General features: G+C 41.9%; 1 protein-coding gene and 1 non-coding gene across 2 annotated transcripts in view; one reads left to right on the forward strand and one right to left on the reverse strand.

The window, feature by feature from the left end:
• Positions 1-168: 168 nt before the first annotated feature.
• The window catches only part of Greb1l (GREB1 like retinoic acid receptor coactivator), a 239,450-nt gene continuing 222,928 nt past the window's right edge, over positions 169-16,690 (reverse strand). Inside the window, exons 29-34 of the mRNA XM_060377680.1 lie at positions 13,348-13,513; positions 12,119-12,346; positions 11,145-11,286; positions 9,391-9,591; positions 7,400-7,538; positions 169-5,225 (exon numbers count right to left, since the gene is read on the reverse strand). Coding sequence (XP_060233663.1) covers positions 5,062-5,225; positions 7,400-7,538; positions 9,391-9,591; positions 11,145-11,286; positions 12,119-12,346; positions 13,348-13,513 — 1,040 coding nt within the window. The 3' untranslated portion in view covers positions 169-5,061. The remainder of the gene's footprint in view (positions 5,226-7,399; positions 7,539-9,390; positions 9,592-11,144; positions 11,287-12,118; positions 12,347-13,347; positions 13,514-16,690) is intronic.
• LOC132652592 (small nucleolar RNA SNORA33) lies at positions 15,770-15,896 on the forward strand. The gene has a single exon (XR_009590190.1). It is a non-coding gene; the product is annotated as a small nucleolar RNA SNORA33 (small nucleolar RNA).

The raw sequence follows: 16,690 nt of genomic DNA on the forward strand, positions 1-16,690 counted from the left end.
AATGTTGTGTTGAATGTCTGTACACTTTCAGGGAGTTTCTTAGGTTTGAGACTGAAACAAGATTAAAACACAGGCTTCTTAAAGGTAGTTCTCACCAGCTTGCGAGTTCTTCCTGAATATTCCAGTAACATGGTATTTTAATTAACTTTCAAAGAAATAAAGAGCCACAATTCAAGAAGGAAGTGCCATTGTGGTTTCAGTTAGATTATCTTTATGAGGTGAAATGATCATATCTCCACTGAAAACTTACAAAAATTCAGGGACTTCCCTTATGATTAACAGTCGTGTGTACATTTTATCCCCCTACAAGTTTGTTCCTTTATTATCTATAGAGTGGTATAACACTATACATGAGTAGAATGGTAGGGAGTGTGATTATTCATTCTGTCTTGAAAGCAATGATGCGGCTTTTTTCTTTTTCTAAAGAGTTTTACATTTTATTTTATGTGAATGTGTGCCTGCATATATGTCTGTGTAGCACATGCATGCCTGGTGCCCTGGCATTGGATTTTTCTGGAGGTGGAGTCACAGATGTTCGTGAGCTGCCTGTAGGTGCAGGGAGCTGAGCTCTGGTCTTGTGCAAGAGCAGCCAGTGCTCCTAACTACTGAGCTCTTGCCAGCCCAAATCATCTCCTCCCAACTGAGACTGGAGACAGGGCTTCACTAGGTAGCACTGGCTGGCCATGAACTCAGAGGTCTGCCTGCTTCTGCCTCCTGAATGTTACTCGGATTAGCAGGTCATGCTTGATGAAGACCTTGATAAAAGGAGAACAGAAAAAGTATTGATTGGTTGCTTTAAATGTTGTCATTACTAGGAGGGACATTTACAGGTACTTTTCATGTTAATAAAAGCCTCAGCCCCTCAAATTTTATAATCTAGGTATTTGTCTAAGAACATTAGTATGAAAATAGTGCCTACCATTTTAGTGTGTCAGACTCTGTGTTTAGTGTTGCATTGGAAAAATCCTATAAATTAAGATTTATTTCTTTTTTTCTTTTTAAAGATTTTCATGTTTTTATGTATATTAATGTTTTTCCTGGATGTACATCTGTGTGAAGGTGCCAGATCCTCTGGAACTGGAGCTACAGACAGTTGTGAGCTGTCATATGGGTGTTAGGAATTGAACCCAGGTCCTCTGGAAGAACAGTCTGTGCTCTTAACCACTGAGCCATTTATCCAACCCCAAAAAGGATTTATAAGAAAAGGTTTTAGAGTTTAAAAGCAACTAAAGAAGCAACCTGTGACAGATGTTGAAACACCAAACTAAGCTCTGATGCAGAGGTGGAGGTGAAGAGACGGATGTGTGCTGAAGAGAGAACTGAAGCCCCAGCAGCTGTTCTTAACTCTCAGAGATGAGTCGTGGCGGAGAATCGGAGTAAGCAGGAGTTTTGGTGTCGCTTTCAGTAGACAAGCTTGAAAGTTAAGAATGGAAAAAACAGGAAATGGGTTGGAAGGATTTGATGGGGAAGGGCAGGTTCACTTTTGGTCAAGGTTTAAGGTGGTTACAGAACTTCTAGGTGGAATTACCACCTTCACAGTTGTTTACATGAATCTAGCTTTTGGGAGAGTTTTGGACTTAAGCTGTTATTTTAAGGTTTAGATGGATTATTGGGGGTAGTAAAAGAAAACTAGAGATCTGTGAGGAACACCATTATTTGAGAGTACTTAAATGGCTTAAGTAAGGTAAGAGAGTCAGAGAAGGGTAGTGGAAACCAAGGAAACAGCCCCAGAATCCAAAGAGGGCTCACCACTGTCAAGCCACAGTTGAAAGAAGGGAGCTCCGTGATGCTAGAAAACGAGCAGCATCTGTGGAATGTTGGAGGCAGCAGTCACAGTATGTGTGGTGGCCACATTCAGACTTCAGAAGTTTATAAAATTGCTGCCCATATAAATTTTTGTTATTGGCCCTCAGATAGTTGTCCATCCTTTTTGAAAGCATTTAGCATGTTGTAGAAACCATGCGTTTTGATGGGTTATGCTCTTACATGCGTGGATGGTTTCTTTAGCAATAAAAGAAGACAGTAGTATTGATAATCACACTTGCTGGTATGTGAGCATGAACACAAAGCCTCAGACCTGTCGCGATATTTTAGTGGCTCTCGTTGGCCTGGCTTCCCAGTTGTGTGGAAACAGCTCCCTATCTGTTACCAGACTGTTCTGGTTGCCTTTGCCCTAGATGAGTGGTTTTGCTTCAAGTTCTTTTATATAAATGTTCTTTATATAGTAGAGCTAGAAGGCATTTTCCCTCTAATAGTCAGTAAAAGTGGGTAGAATTTAGAGATAAATCCAAGATTAATAATAAAACTCAGAATTGTTTGAGGATACCACAGTGAATGCAGTTGCCTTCTATGTAAGTCTGTCATCTGTCAGTATGAAGTGGTCTGCAGCTTTCCCAGTAGAGGCTTTGGTGTACGGAGCTTCTTTAGTTAAGCTATAGCTTTCATTCAACTATTAGCATTTTCTTGGATTGTTAGGCCAGAATAGTAGAATCTTGAGCCATCCAAGGTACAATACCAGACTTTCTTAGACGGTGACAGAGATATGGCGCTTATTTCACCTTTTAACATACAGAAAATTGGTTTAAAGAAAACAAACATTTTTAGTGGCTGAGGAATGGGAGGGAAGTTTAATACATTCACCAAATGAAAGGACAAGAACATAATGCAGACACAGCTTAAGACAACTTAGAGTCATAAACGAAATGTGAGGTAGACTGACTAGTGGAATTCACCAAATTTTGGTTAAGAAAATTTTACAGTAACAAAGTAACACAGGTGTCCCCTTTCTAAAAATCACAAGAAGCAGTTGCATAAATTACAGCCAAAACTTGACTACAGCTTTTCAGAGTTTACAGTTTACAGTCAGCATTAACCTGTGTGAACTGTTGTGCATGCCAAGGTCTGCAGGTAAGTTACCATGTGACTTAGTGAGTCTATTTTCCCTACCTCAGTGTCCTCAGGGATGGAAGAGGTTAAAATCAAACACACCAAGACATGAACTAACAAATCATGGTGGCCTAGGTCTGTGCAATCTCATCCTTAAAGAGGACCTAGCATTCACTAAAGATTTATACTGATTTAGGTAATTTTAAAAGATCAAACCTTAATTAAGTTAGGCTTTGGAGAAAAAGAGGCAAGTAAGTTGAGCCTCTCAATTGTTGGAGTGATGGTCGTTTGGTTTTATTCTGGCATTTCTTTTGAACACAGTTGAATAGTATTTACAGTTCATGATCACTTGAATTTCCAGAGTGTAGCCCAAACTAACACGGAGTACCTGCAATTAAAGTAACTTAGTCCAAAAGAAAAGAGGCCTCTGCCCCTCGAACAATTACTGTGGAATTATTTCAAGTATTTTATTTACCCTACATAGTGTTACTGAATATTGCACAAACTGGCTTTTTGGGTTTTACCTGCATTGGACCCTTTCAGCAAAACAGGAACAAGTTAGATACACTTATATCTAAGTCAGACTGCCCTGGAATGTACCTCTTTGCTGAAATTCTGCTGTATTAAAGCCAAGGAGTAAGCATATAATAAGGCAAGGTCCCCTTTGAGGGACAGTTGAAAATGGGGTTAAAAGGAATTATCCATTTAAAATACATTTAAGACACTGCAAGTAGCTATATTAAAACCAAGAGGTCTGCAAACCATTTCCATCTAATACATTCTATTTTGTCACAAGCTGTAAACTCATTGTTATCCCTGGATAACCAAGCCCATCAGGTAACACTTGCAGTAATGCAGGCTCATTAGGGCTTTCAGTAGTCTCAGGTCCTAAGACAGATTCAAGTAAAAAATGACCCTTTTAACTGAAGGTACAACCATACACATGGGCTGAGAAAAATGTGAAAAGATACCACGAACTACAGCAATTTTAAGTGTAAACTTCCAGTAGATTACTGTAAAATATTTTCTCAAAATGTTTCTGAATAAAATAAGTGGTGAGAAATACATTGACACTTAGGCCTACTACTGTTGAATTAATCACACACTAGCTGCTAATTTTAGTGAGTCCAAAAGACTCTTCGTGGAGTCTTCCTTACCCCTCAGGAAACATGTCAATAATAAAATTAAGAAAAAATTGCCTATGGTTCTATTTCCCATTTCACCCATTTTTATGTGTCGGTCAGTGCAAGACAGCTGTAACTTTCATTTAAAGGATGCTAAGCTTGAGCCAATGAAACCAGCTAGTTAGATTCCACAGTAGAATCCCAGCCTGTTGTGTGGGTACACAGGTGCCAGCTGCTCACTTCCAACCAAAGCGGCGTTCTGTGCTCTCTTGGCTTGGTGTGCTTAAAGACTGGGAATGGAAAAGCAAAGGAATTAAGCCTAGAGAACCTCACAAATGCACACAGTGCCTGCTCAGTATTTACTGAATTTCTTTTGTTCAGTTTAAATAGTAAACTTTTAACTCCTGTGGAAATTTTGCCAAAGGGTTTGATACATATAAGATTATAAATCTTCGACTAACAATGCACAGAGAAAGACAAAGCTACTTCTTTTTAAATACAAATATCTTCTACATTCTATCATTTCAGACCCCTGAGTAATACTGTACCAAAGTACAGATCTGAAGAGAAACTGAGGGTTCAGTCCTCAAGTGTCAATTAATTCCACACCAGTGGTGTGGGTCTCATGTAACACATTCAAGCTGGTAATGCAGACAGTCAGTCCCCTGACCCCCAACATAGTGTAGTAGAAAGAAACAATGCAAACTCCATGTTCAGAATGTACCCTCAGGCTCCCACACGCAGAGCACATCCTAAGCAATTGCATAACTGCCCACTGTGGTATTGGCCTGAACCTGGGTCCTGTCAGTGGAACTGAAGGACAGTGCCCCCAAAGACCTTGGTCACATTTGGGGAGTTCTTTGGAGAAGAGATAAATACGTTGCACTTTGCTCCACAGTGATTGTACTTTAAAGGAAAAAAATCCCCAGTAAATGTTCGTCCTCCCCTGTAGGGATTTGTTTGTTGTTTTTGGTCTGTTAAAAAAATTCATACATGACACCCAGTAAGAAGGTAGAGAGGCCTGTCGTCACTGCTGTTGGCAGTTTGAAACTCATACGTGACGCCCAGTAAGAAGGTAGAGAGGCCTGTCTTCACTGCTGTTGGCAGTTTGAAACTCATCCCGGAGGCGGAGCTGCCACTCATCTTCTAATTCCAAACGGACAATTGTTTGGCGCAAGGAGCTTCTATCTTGGCAGACGACGCACAGGGTAGCACCTTCAGGTAGAAAGGTGATTAAATTGATAAGAACGTTACCAGCTTTGAAAACAAGAGACAGGTATGTAATTCATGTTTTTATTTATGTATTTTTTGTATGAGTGCTCTGCATGTATGGCCATGTGCCAGAAGAGGGCACCAGATCTCACTATAGGTGGTTGTGAGCCACGGTGTGGTTGCTGAGAGTTGAACCTCTAGAAGAGCAGCCAGTGAGTGCTCTTAACTGCTGAACCATCTCTCCAGTCCCTAGATAATTCATTTTATCCCAGGATAAAAAGTTTCGAGGAGCATAAAAATGATGATAGAGGGAGGTTTCTTTCAACCACAATCCTTCCCTCCTGTAATGACTGATAAAACCAGTGTTTTTTTGTTTGTTTTTTCTGTGTGTGTGTGTTTTTCTAGAGCAGGGTGTCTCAACCTTAGCACTCTGTTATGTGTTGGGTGCTGTGCTGTGCCTTGTGGAATATTTAGCAAGTATCCCTAGCTTTCTACCCACTGTTTTCTAGATACACCCCTTCTTCCCATATAGATACAGTGACAACCTCAACTCTCTTGAGGGTCATCCCCGTCTCCTTGATAATCATTCTGCTACATACATACACACACAAACACACAGCTCCCCCTGTTTTCATATTACATACAATGTTCTGAGAGCCATTATTATCATTGGCCTCGGTTCATCTTGTCAAGATTACTTACGGTACTAGAGTTGTAGATTTTTTTTAAAGATTTATTCATTCATTTATTTATTATATATTTTATATAATATATTTAAAAAATATATTTTTATATCGCATTCTGCCTGTATCACTGGCCTTGGTTCATCTTGTCAGGATTTTTATGATACTGGATTTGTAGATTTTTTTTAAAAAAGATTTATTCATGGGCTGGGGAGATGGCTCAGGTTAAGAGCAGTGTCTATTCTTCCAAAGGTCCTGAGTTCAACTCTCAGCAACCACATGGTGGCTCATAACTATCTATAATGTGATCTGATTTCTTCTGGTGTGCAAGGATATATGCAGACAGAGTATTAATAAAATATTAAAATCTTTAAAAAAGATTCATTCATTCATTATTTATACCGCATTCTGCCTGCATGTGTTCCTGCATGCCGCAAGAGGGCACAGGATCTCACTATAGATGGTTATGAGCCACCGTGTGGTTGCGGAGAGTTGAGCTCAGGACCTTTGGGAAAACAGCTATGTTCTTAACCTCTGAGCCACCTCTCCAGTCATGGATTTGTAGATTATTCTCAGTTAAGTTAAACCTCTATGATGTATACCTATTAGCTAAAGTATGCCTATACTTCAGCTTCTGTGTCTGGAAGTACAATTATGCATTTTTTCTGCAGCTAATTTCTGATCCAATAAAATTACTTTAGAGTATATATACTGCTTATAAACACATATACATGGAATCAACCTAGCTTCTGTCTTAACTAGGTATCGGAAGCATATGTTTCTAGAAGAAATAATGGTAAAAGCTTGTTTTTAAGAAGTCACAGGCTGGGCATGGTGGGACACGCCTTTAATCCCAGTGCTTAGGAGGCAGAGGCAGGTGGATCATTGAGTTTGAGGACAGCCTGGTCTACAAATTGAGTTCAAGATAGCCAAGGCTACACAGAGAAACCCTGTCTAGGAAAAAAAAAAAGGTCAGAGGGGCTGGAGAGATGGGTCAGGGTTAAGCTGCTTCTTGCAGAGAACCCAAGTTCAGTTCCCAGCACCCAGATGGTTCAGACCTGAAGTTCAGGGCATCTGACATCCTCTGACCTCTGCAGGCTCTCTTGTGCATGCGCGCACACTCTTTCAGCCATAGATCTTATCACCTGTATTTAACTTAGTCTTAACGGTATGATCTTCCCTAATAAAATTAGTAGCCCTGGTTTAGAATCAAAGTATCCATATTACTGGCCAAAGCTTTGTTAGCTTGTGTGCTGTTGAACTCTTTTAAAGAAATAATTTATTTTATGTGCATTGGTATGAGGTGGTTAGACCACCTGGAACTGGAGTTGCAGACAGTTGTGAGCTGCAGTGTGGGTGATGGGAGTTGAACCTGGGTCCTTTGGAAGAACAGACAGTGCTCTTAACCACTGAACCATCTCTGCAGCCCTGCCATTCTGCTCTTGAATCTTTTTAGGAATAGCATTCACATTCAAGGCACTCAATTTGACTTACCTTTTAGAAACTTGAATTTCTTAAGGAGATCAGCACCTACAAAAGAGTCACAGAGGTACAAGAGGAGTCCACTGAAAAACACGCCTTCACAGTTGACGTTGCTGGCGTGGGGCCTGGAGCTGACATAGCAGACGGCTACCTGAAAGGAGGAAGCACAAAAATCGATGTCTCAGAAGCGCGGAAAGGGACTGTGCTTGTGCCCAGGAATGCTGTCAGTGCCTTCCTCGTGAGTGTGGGGTATGAGGTGAAGGAGCCCAGTCATTCTCAGCACTGAGTGAGCTCGTTATGCAAGCCTTGTACTTACTACTTGGTAGTCCAGTCTCAATATTTAAAATGACGCATTAATTTATTACAGTGAATGCTGTTTTAACAAGTACTAAGAAACAAAAGCGTGCACACATGTAAAAAATTTAAAAACCATACATTAGAGAGGTTAAAGAGTTGGCTCAGTGGTTTAGAGCACTGGCTGCTTTTTCAGAGGTCCCAGGTTTGATTCCCAGAATCCACATGGCAGCTCACAATCATCTGTGACTTCAGTCCCACGGACTCCAACATCTTTTTCTGGTCTGGCTGGGCACTAGGCATGTATGTGGTGCACATGCAGATAAGAAAAGGCACACTTAGGAAAGAGTAAATGTTTCACTTTGAAAGAAGCTTAAAGCAGCACGAGTTAATTTTTAGGTCCATGTGGTTTCCACGTCTAGAAGATAGCCATAAAAATTATGGGAAAGCAGCAGGGTAGGACAACGGAGTTGCTAAATGCTTGATCTCAAACAGTGTTCTTCAGTGGGGTGTTACTGTTCCTCAGCCTCGTAGGCTAAAACACTGGCTAGTATAGTTTTGAATTGTTAATACTCACTATTCATCAAATGTGAGCTGCTGTTAGTATTGAGATTGTATTGACACAATTGGTTCTTGTGTTTTGAGGCGGAATCTCACTCCCGCCCAAGCTGGCTTTTGAAATGCTGGGATTACAGACATGTACTTCCATGCTTGGCCGTCATTTGGTTTTAATGTTCTGTTTAGAAAAGTAATGGCATAACCCACAGCATGGATTATTAACATCAAGTTAAATTTAGTTTCCAAAATTGACTGCACTAAGACAAAAGAGTTTATGTGCGGATAAATATGTGTTTGTCAGTAGGTCCCAAGAAAAAGACCAAAAGAAAATCAAGGAGAGGAAAATGTCTTGTTCAAGGCTGTGGGTGGTGTTTTTTAGTTTTTTTTCTTAACTTTGGTCATGCATAAGCCATGGTGCACATGTGAAAACACAGAGGACAACTTGCAGGAGGCTGTCCTCTCCACCATTTGGGTTCCAGGAAGCAAACTTAGCTGTCAGGATTGGCGGCAAAGGTCTTTACCCACTGAGCCTTCTCATCTTGCTAGCTCTAATACATACTTATTTTTTAAAAGTCATTAGAAGGATCTCTTACATGGTTGAAGATAATGAAATAGACTCAAGGTAATCCCAAGGAAAAACTTAGTGGCAGAAACTTAGAGGCGCAAGTGGCAGTTAGAACTAAACTGGTGAACTTGAAGAACGGGAAAGGGGGGTGGCAGCTATAAAATTCTCATCGCGCATACTTGAGTTCTTCCGCATGTTAAGATACTGTGTGCCGGTCAACCGGATCTTTTTTTTAAGATTTATTATTTATATAGTATTCTGCCTGTATGTGTGCCTGTAGGGCAGAAGAGGGCACTAGATCTCATTATAGATGGCTGTGAGCCACCGCATGGTTGCTGGACTTGAACTCAGGACCTCTGGAGAACAGCCAGTGCTCTTGACCTCTGAAGAACGGAACGTCAAGGAGAAAACTCACATAATCACAGCACGGTCTGGTGAGTGTTGGCAAGTGGAGCAAGCAGTTGCTTCTGTGTGAGTCACCCAGGCAGGCTCTTCAGAGCCACTGCTGCCTGAGGTGGCCACAGCCACTGGCCGGAAATGGAGAAGAAATGCACGTGGCACACAGGATTAGTCGGGATGCCTTTACCTCCTGTCCAATGTTAAGGTAGCAGTCAATGGCCAGCACAGGACTCTTGAAGTTGTGGATGGCTTTGGGGAAGAGTTTATAGGAGGCGTGTTGAAGGAACTTCTCCAGGAGGAACTGCGCAGGCGCTGCCAGGAGCGTGTGTTCACTGTCAGGAGCACAGACGTACTGCAAGGGCAAGATGGGAGCAAGGTTCTCTGAGGCCTGCAATCAGATGATCATGGGAAATGTGCCTGTCAGTGGATGGAACGTCTGCTATTACACTGGACTGCAGCTCAAAAACCTCCGCACACAGCACCCAAAGGAAGCCTGAAATTACACACAGCACCGAGCCCTGCATGGATGTTTATGAAAACACTAGAATTTCTAAATTAGGCACCAGATTAGGTCTCTTGAGAGCCAAGACATAGTACTTTCAGGCCATGGTTGATGATGGTAAATTCCAGATTAAAGGGGGAATGCCGTGGGCTGGGGGGAGGGGAGGCTCAGTGGTTAAGAGCATTAGCTGCCTTTGCAGTTCAAAGTTCATTCTAGTCCGGAAACCATGTGATGGCTCATAAACATAATTCCAGATCCAGGGGACCAGCACCCTCTTTTGGCCTCCACAGGAACCAGACACACATGGTGCACAGACATATATATGCATACAAAATTTAACATGTGTCTTAACAAAAACTAGCAACTAAAGAGGGACTTCTGTATTAATAGCAGTTGCCTGATAGGGTCAATGCCTTTGTTCTGCATTCCCCTCCTCCCACTTCAGGAATAGGACAGTGTTATGTAAGTTACAGCAAGACTTTTTGGAATATTACTGTATTAATAAATACATGGTTAGGTTCAAAGGGAAGTCTTTTACAGTGATGCTGCACAGATGGCTGAATCCCATTCTATTTAACAGCAAAAGGCAAAAGTCTCTGAGCTCCAGCCAGGAAGTCGACAAGCTAGAGTGATCAGCTAGCAGCAAGACTCCCTGGGAAGGGCATAGAGAACATTCTTTATAAGCTTTGAGCTATAATATTTTCTTTAAAAAACACAAGCTAGGGGCTAGAGAGATGGTTCAGAGGTTAAGAGCACTGGCTGCTCTTCCGGAGGTCCTGAGTTCAATTCCCAGCAACCACATGGTGGCTCACAACCATTTATAATGAGATCTTGCGCTCTCTGTTGATGTGCAGGTGTACATGCAGAGAGAACATTGTATACATAATAAATAAATAAAATTGAAAAAAGCACAAGTTAAGGACCAGGCAAGCATTTTTACTTGTATTTTTTTTCTCCTGTGTTACATAAGGGTGATCACACTATAAAGATTGCTGGAAAATAAAGCTTTGCAGCTGGATGTATTCCTTTAATCCCAGCACTCAGGAGGCAGAAGCAGGCAGATCTCCAAGTTGGAGGCCAGCCTGGTCCACAGAGTAAGTTCCAGGACAGCTATATAGACAGACCTGTCCCAACAAAACAAAAATAAGAGCAAGCAAACAACCAATCAAAACCCCAATAAATAAATAAGCAAGCTTTGGTGGAACCTTGAAGGCTTAACTATGGAAAATTGTTGCCTTGTCAGAGGTGAAGTGTTTGTTGTGGCTGGGCCCTCGCTGATGGAAGTGAAGCCGCCCAGCGGTGGCTGAGCTCCTGGGGTTACTTCTCTTCCTAATGAAGCAGAAAAGTATTTGCCTCATGCCAGAACGTTAATGACAAAGCTGTTTGTAAGAAAGCATTTGTTTGTTTTCAACAAGAGAATCAAACTTTACGAAACTTACCATGACCTTTGGTTTAATGATGAAGTCCCTCTGTCCTCCGGCCTGAATATGTTTCTTCATGACACTGAAGTTATTAAAGCGGCAGATGAGCAGGCCACTGCTGTTTGTTCTCAGGTTAAAGTCAACATCTTCACAGAAGTACCTAAATCATAAGCACAATGATAGGTTTCTTTGAGGGCCTGTCACATCTCAACTCTGACAGCTACACAGCAACGTGTGACAGACCTGAGGGAGGGGCCAACACATGGGCTTCATGCTACTGATTTGAGCATTGTAAGTTTTAAAGGAAGAGGAAAAGAGCTTTGTTATGCCACAGGGTTTTAGATTTTTCCTATCAGAAACAGGACTGTACATCTTGTGTGTTCCAGCAAGAGAGCCAGAGGTCTTGTGGCTTTAAAATTCTTGTCAAATACTGGATGAAGCATGGACACTGTGGGTATTCTAATAGCTACAGGTTGGGGTGGACATTAAGAGGAACTCTGTGGCCTCTAATACTATTCTTGGCCATTTCAGGTTTCTCAGGAATGTGGGTATGATTAAAGGGGCCTGACTGCTGCCTTCTCCCTATAGAAAGAGCTGTGGGTCTGATAACACTGAAGAGAGTGATTTCCGTCCTAGTTCTAAGGATGAACACGGAGTTCATATTGGCCATTTGCAGGCCCACACATTGACCAGTATTGATTTGACTTTTAGTTCCTATTTGAATTCTTCTCAAATAACCAGATGGCCAACCTGTTTTCTAATCATTTTGCATTACAATAGGGTCTAGGGCATGCAAGGTATGGTGACACGCCTGCAATGCCAGCATTCAGGAGGATCACAAGTGGGAAGCCACCTGGGCCACGTGATGAGGGTCAGCGTCACATTAACTGGAAGGGGCTTCTGGTCCGAGGCAGAATAAAAACAAGGGCGAGGCTGTCGTGGGCACCGTCCTCCAGTCGCTGCCAGGGTGACCTGCAGGACGCCTGACCTACCTGTTGAAGTCATACTGTACATTCTGAGTCAGATCTATATTGAGAAGAATGAAATCATGCACGTGACATCTTGAGAACGGGGCCTTCAGGCTCTGCGAAGTCAGCTTGCTGTTCCATTTCTGTATGCCCAGGATTGCATAGTGGACAATTTTTGGTGTGGCTTCAATATGCTGCAAGACACTCTTCAGGGACACATTCTTACTGGAAATTCCTGCTTCTGGGGACTGGCTGTAAAATGTAAAGTTAGGTTATATAAAACAAGTGTTATTGAAGAACCAATGCTGCTGTGTCTTAGTATTATATATATTTCATCCTACAAGGGCTTTAATAAGATAATTTATATTAGGTCTAGTCACACTGTCTAGCATGACTGACTGGCAAGCTGGCCTTTGGTGGTGGATCTTAACACCTTTAAGGCAAAAAACATAATCCAGTTCATGTTTCAGAGTAAATAATGAACACGAGTTTCCAAAGACATGAGCAGGGGTTAAAAGTACAGAAATGGTCAGTTCTGATAATGCATGTAATAAAGAACGGTACGTGCACTTTACTGATTTCAAGTCCACAGAAGAAATACTGGGAAATCAGTGTTTCATTGGGGTACTGTTAAGTTTTAGGGGGCAACTGAAGCTTTAATATTTAGCATTCCCCTTGACTACCACCCCCTAGCACTGTGTAGGAGTCTCAGGAAGTCAGCACTGTGCCAGGAAAAGCACTGACTTTGGTGGTGGGCTTGGAGGTGGCATAGCTTTCTCTGTTCACCCTAGTAGTTAAGCAGAGCTGGGTCTCATCCACATGTCAGCGTCTATATAAGTGAATCACAGCATCAGGGCAGTTTTGTTATGGGGGGGAGCACAGTCTCACTCTGTTTGCTGGCTGGCTTAGAACTTGCTTTGTAGACTAGGCTGGTCTCAGACTCAAAAAGGTCATCCTGCCGGTGCCTCCTAAGCACTGAGACTAAGAGCATACCGTTATTATACCTGACCCAGAACAGGTTTTTGCAGCTAACCAAGAACAGGAGTGTGGAAGTGTCCCAGGAATTAACGACAGCTATCATTGAAAGAAAAATCTCCAAGTAACCAATGAGCTATTGAGAGTGGTGTCATGATCCACTTTGCCCGGGTAAACTAGCTCTCATTTACTTGCAAGCCTAACTGCTGCCAAGAATACTTGTGTCGATCACCATGTCACAACGTCGCCAGCACACAGCTTCTTGGAAGTGTCACTACCTGCTTTGCTCCTGAGCACTGTGAATGTTCCACAGGACACAGGAGTCGTCCATCACAACGATGAAAGGCCAGACACACTGCCGTTTGACTCCCAGCTCCTCCAGGCGGTTCCTTTCCAGTTCTAGGTTGTGATACGACAGCTCCTTAATGAGGAACCTAGCAGCACCTGGAAGGCGGTACAACCACAGCTTTACACCCTCACTCAGGCCAGTCACGTTGCCTCCACTGGCATCCTGACATGTGGGGACCCCTCATGCAGGTGGGAGGAGATAGTCTCAGGGATGGGCATGCTGGAGAGAAGATGCAGAGGGCCCCTAGCATCCATGTCAGGCAGCTCGAGGGGTATCTGATGCTTCTAGCCTCCATGGTCACCTGCACTTGTGCACACACACACATTAACTCTGCAAAAAAGTCCCTGAGAAATGCATTCCAGATTCCTGAACTCATTGCTAGAGATTTACTTGATTAAGCAGAGAAGGGCCAGAAACAAATTGATGGTGCATGAACTGCGCTCTGAAGAATATACTCCAAGAATTCCATTTCCCTGATAGTAGAGTGCACCTCATACAGCAGGTGAAATGGAGACTAGTTCCTCAGAACATGACAAGGAGCTTGCTCTTAGAGGCAGCCACTCACGCCCGGCATCACAGTAAGCCCGGGCTGTGGAGAGCGGCAGCAGCACCTATGAAGATTCTGGAAGCAGGCACCCATCCTAGGTCTGCATTTTGCAAAGACAGGCTAGCATAGTAGACATGTGGTACAGAAGAACAGGCCGCAGACAAGCTGCATAAGTCCTCCGCATTCCATGCTTGTGCCTGAATGAGATAACTTGAAGCGAAGGCAGAGTATATGTGGGCGGGGTAGTGCCTAGCATATGGCAAGCACTCAGAAGGAATGTTACGATAATTAAGATGAAATCAGCTACGTTTTTTAAGTGGGCCACCCTAAAATGAAACAAAATGTAGATTATAATGAAAAAGGGCTAGTTAATGTATGGAAGAACACAAACAGCAGGATTAGATCAAGGTGATACTAAAATTTAGGGACCCTGATCTCTCAAGAGTCTGTGTAATACTTTGCATTCAGCACATAGTGTGGGCCACAGGAAAAATTGACAGCTACCATGGCCATCAGTGGTGAAAGACCAAAGGTTTTCCAACTATGGTGAGGAACAAGAAAACGATGCCCCCTTCATTTAACAGTAGAGAAGCCCTAGCCAGAACAATCAGGCAAGAAAAGGAAAGTGATCAAAATCAGGAAATAGTAAAATGATATTCCCAGCCATGTATCATATATGGGGGAAATGCTCAGAAAGCTGTTAGAACTGCTGAGAGAACTCAGCAATTTAAAAGGAACAGTCTAAGGAATTTTGTTTTATTGAAGCATGAAAAAGAGTAGAATACTTAGGAATACACTTAACCAAGAAGGCAAAAGACAGTGCAATGAGAAACACAAAATATTGATGAAATTAAAGGCTATGCCAACAAATGGAAAGATGTCTGATGTTCATAGATTACAAAAAAAAAAAACTGTTTTGTAGATAACCAGACTTCCTAAAGAGCAACATTTACTAAAATATTTTCATAGAAACAGCAAAGGAAAAAAAAAAAGTATCCTTAATAGAATCTGACGGCATCTCAAATTCCAACCAAATTGGAGATCTTACTGATGAAGGCATTGATTTTGTTTTTCAAATGGCAACTCAAAGATTGAAAATAGATAAATTGGCTTATATCAAACTAAGAAGTTTTTGAAGCAAAGAAAATAACCAGCAGAGTCAAGACAACCTATACAAATAAGAGACAGCATACATAATAGAACAAAATTTGCAACTACTGATTCAGCAAGCGATTAATACTGGAGTAGATAAGGAACTCAGAAGCTGAATAGCAAATATGGCAGTTAGAAAGTAGGCTGGCTTGGAAAGATCGTGCTCAACTCTACTCTTAGCGCTTGAGAGGTTTAGACAGAAGAACTAGAAGTTCAAGACTGGTCCTGGCTACCTTTATAGTCTAAAAACAGAAACTCCAGAGAGTTTAGAAGTACATAAATGTTCACTATCACCAACCACCAAGGGTGCAAGTCAGAACTTCAGCAAAAGCATCTCACTTCAGAATGGCTGTCTCTAAAGTGTGTCATTAAAATGCCTTAGTCAGTGTAGACAGGAGGGCAGAGGGAAAGCATCTCTTACGTGTTGGGGCAGCTATCAAGAACATGTGCAGAGTTCTAGAGCAGCTGAACCTGGGGGTAGTTTTTGATCCAGCAGTCCACTGGTTGGCATATATCCAAAGGAGATAGAATCATTATACTGAAAAGACACTTGCACAACATCTTCAGTAATGGGACCAGCCTAGATTCCCACAGATAAGGAAAATAGTTGAACACAGAGTATTTTTGGCCATAAAAGAGGAGAATCCTAAGTCCTCCACCTAGTGTGCCTACCTGAACGTGTTTCTTCGGAACTTCTGAAAAATCTGGAAATAGTGATGCCACATTGTGAGCTTTAAAGACAACTGAAGTCTTTCCGGTCCCTGAAAATGGCTACAATATTGCGATGTTGAAAAGCATTTTTATAAACTCTTTTAATTAACTTTTTACTGTAGATAGTTTGAAGAATTTAATCTTGAAAACATTAGTAAGCAGCATGTAGATTTGTTTATAGGACAGTGGCAAAGAATCTCAGCCCGAGGATGTCATCCAATACTTCAAATGCAAGAAATGAACAACAACAAAAACTAGGCATGTTAAAAAAAAAAAAGAGTGGGCTGGCTCAGTGGTTAAGAGCACTGGCTGCTCTTCCTGAGGACCCAGGTTCAATTCCCAGCATGCACATGGTAACTCACATTTGTTTATAACTCCAGTTCCAGGGGATTCAACGCCCTCACACAAACATAAATGTGTGCAAAACACCAATGTACATGAAATAAAAATAAATAAAAAGGAAGCCTGGTGCTAATGGTACACACCTTTAGTCCCAGGATTTGGAAGCAGGGGCAGGTGGATTTCTGAGTTCAAGGTCAGCCTGTTCTACAGAGCAAGTTTTTGTCTTGAAAAAAAATAACCACCACCAACAACACCAACAAAAGGTTCTTGTTACTGTACACTTGAAGCAACATGGATGAAACCAGAAGTCTTCAGGTAAGTGAATCTGGTTAGAAATAGAACACACAGAATACTGTTCTCATCCATCAGAGAAGAGCTAAGTGGAAAATGGTCTGTGAAGACCGGCAAAGGCACCCAGCAAGCGGATGGAAAGAAATCCAGTAAAGCGCACCGAAGCGGAAGAGTTAATTCTAGTTTCTAGAGCAGTGGTGCTATAGCAACTATGATTAACTTGATTAAA

Source organism: Meriones unguiculatus, chromosome 2 (assembly GCF_030254825.1).
Source record: "Meriones unguiculatus strain TT.TT164.6M chromosome 2, Bangor_MerUng_6.1, whole genome shotgun sequence".
NCBI lineage: Eukaryota > Metazoa > Chordata > Mammalia > Rodentia > Muridae > Meriones > Meriones unguiculatus.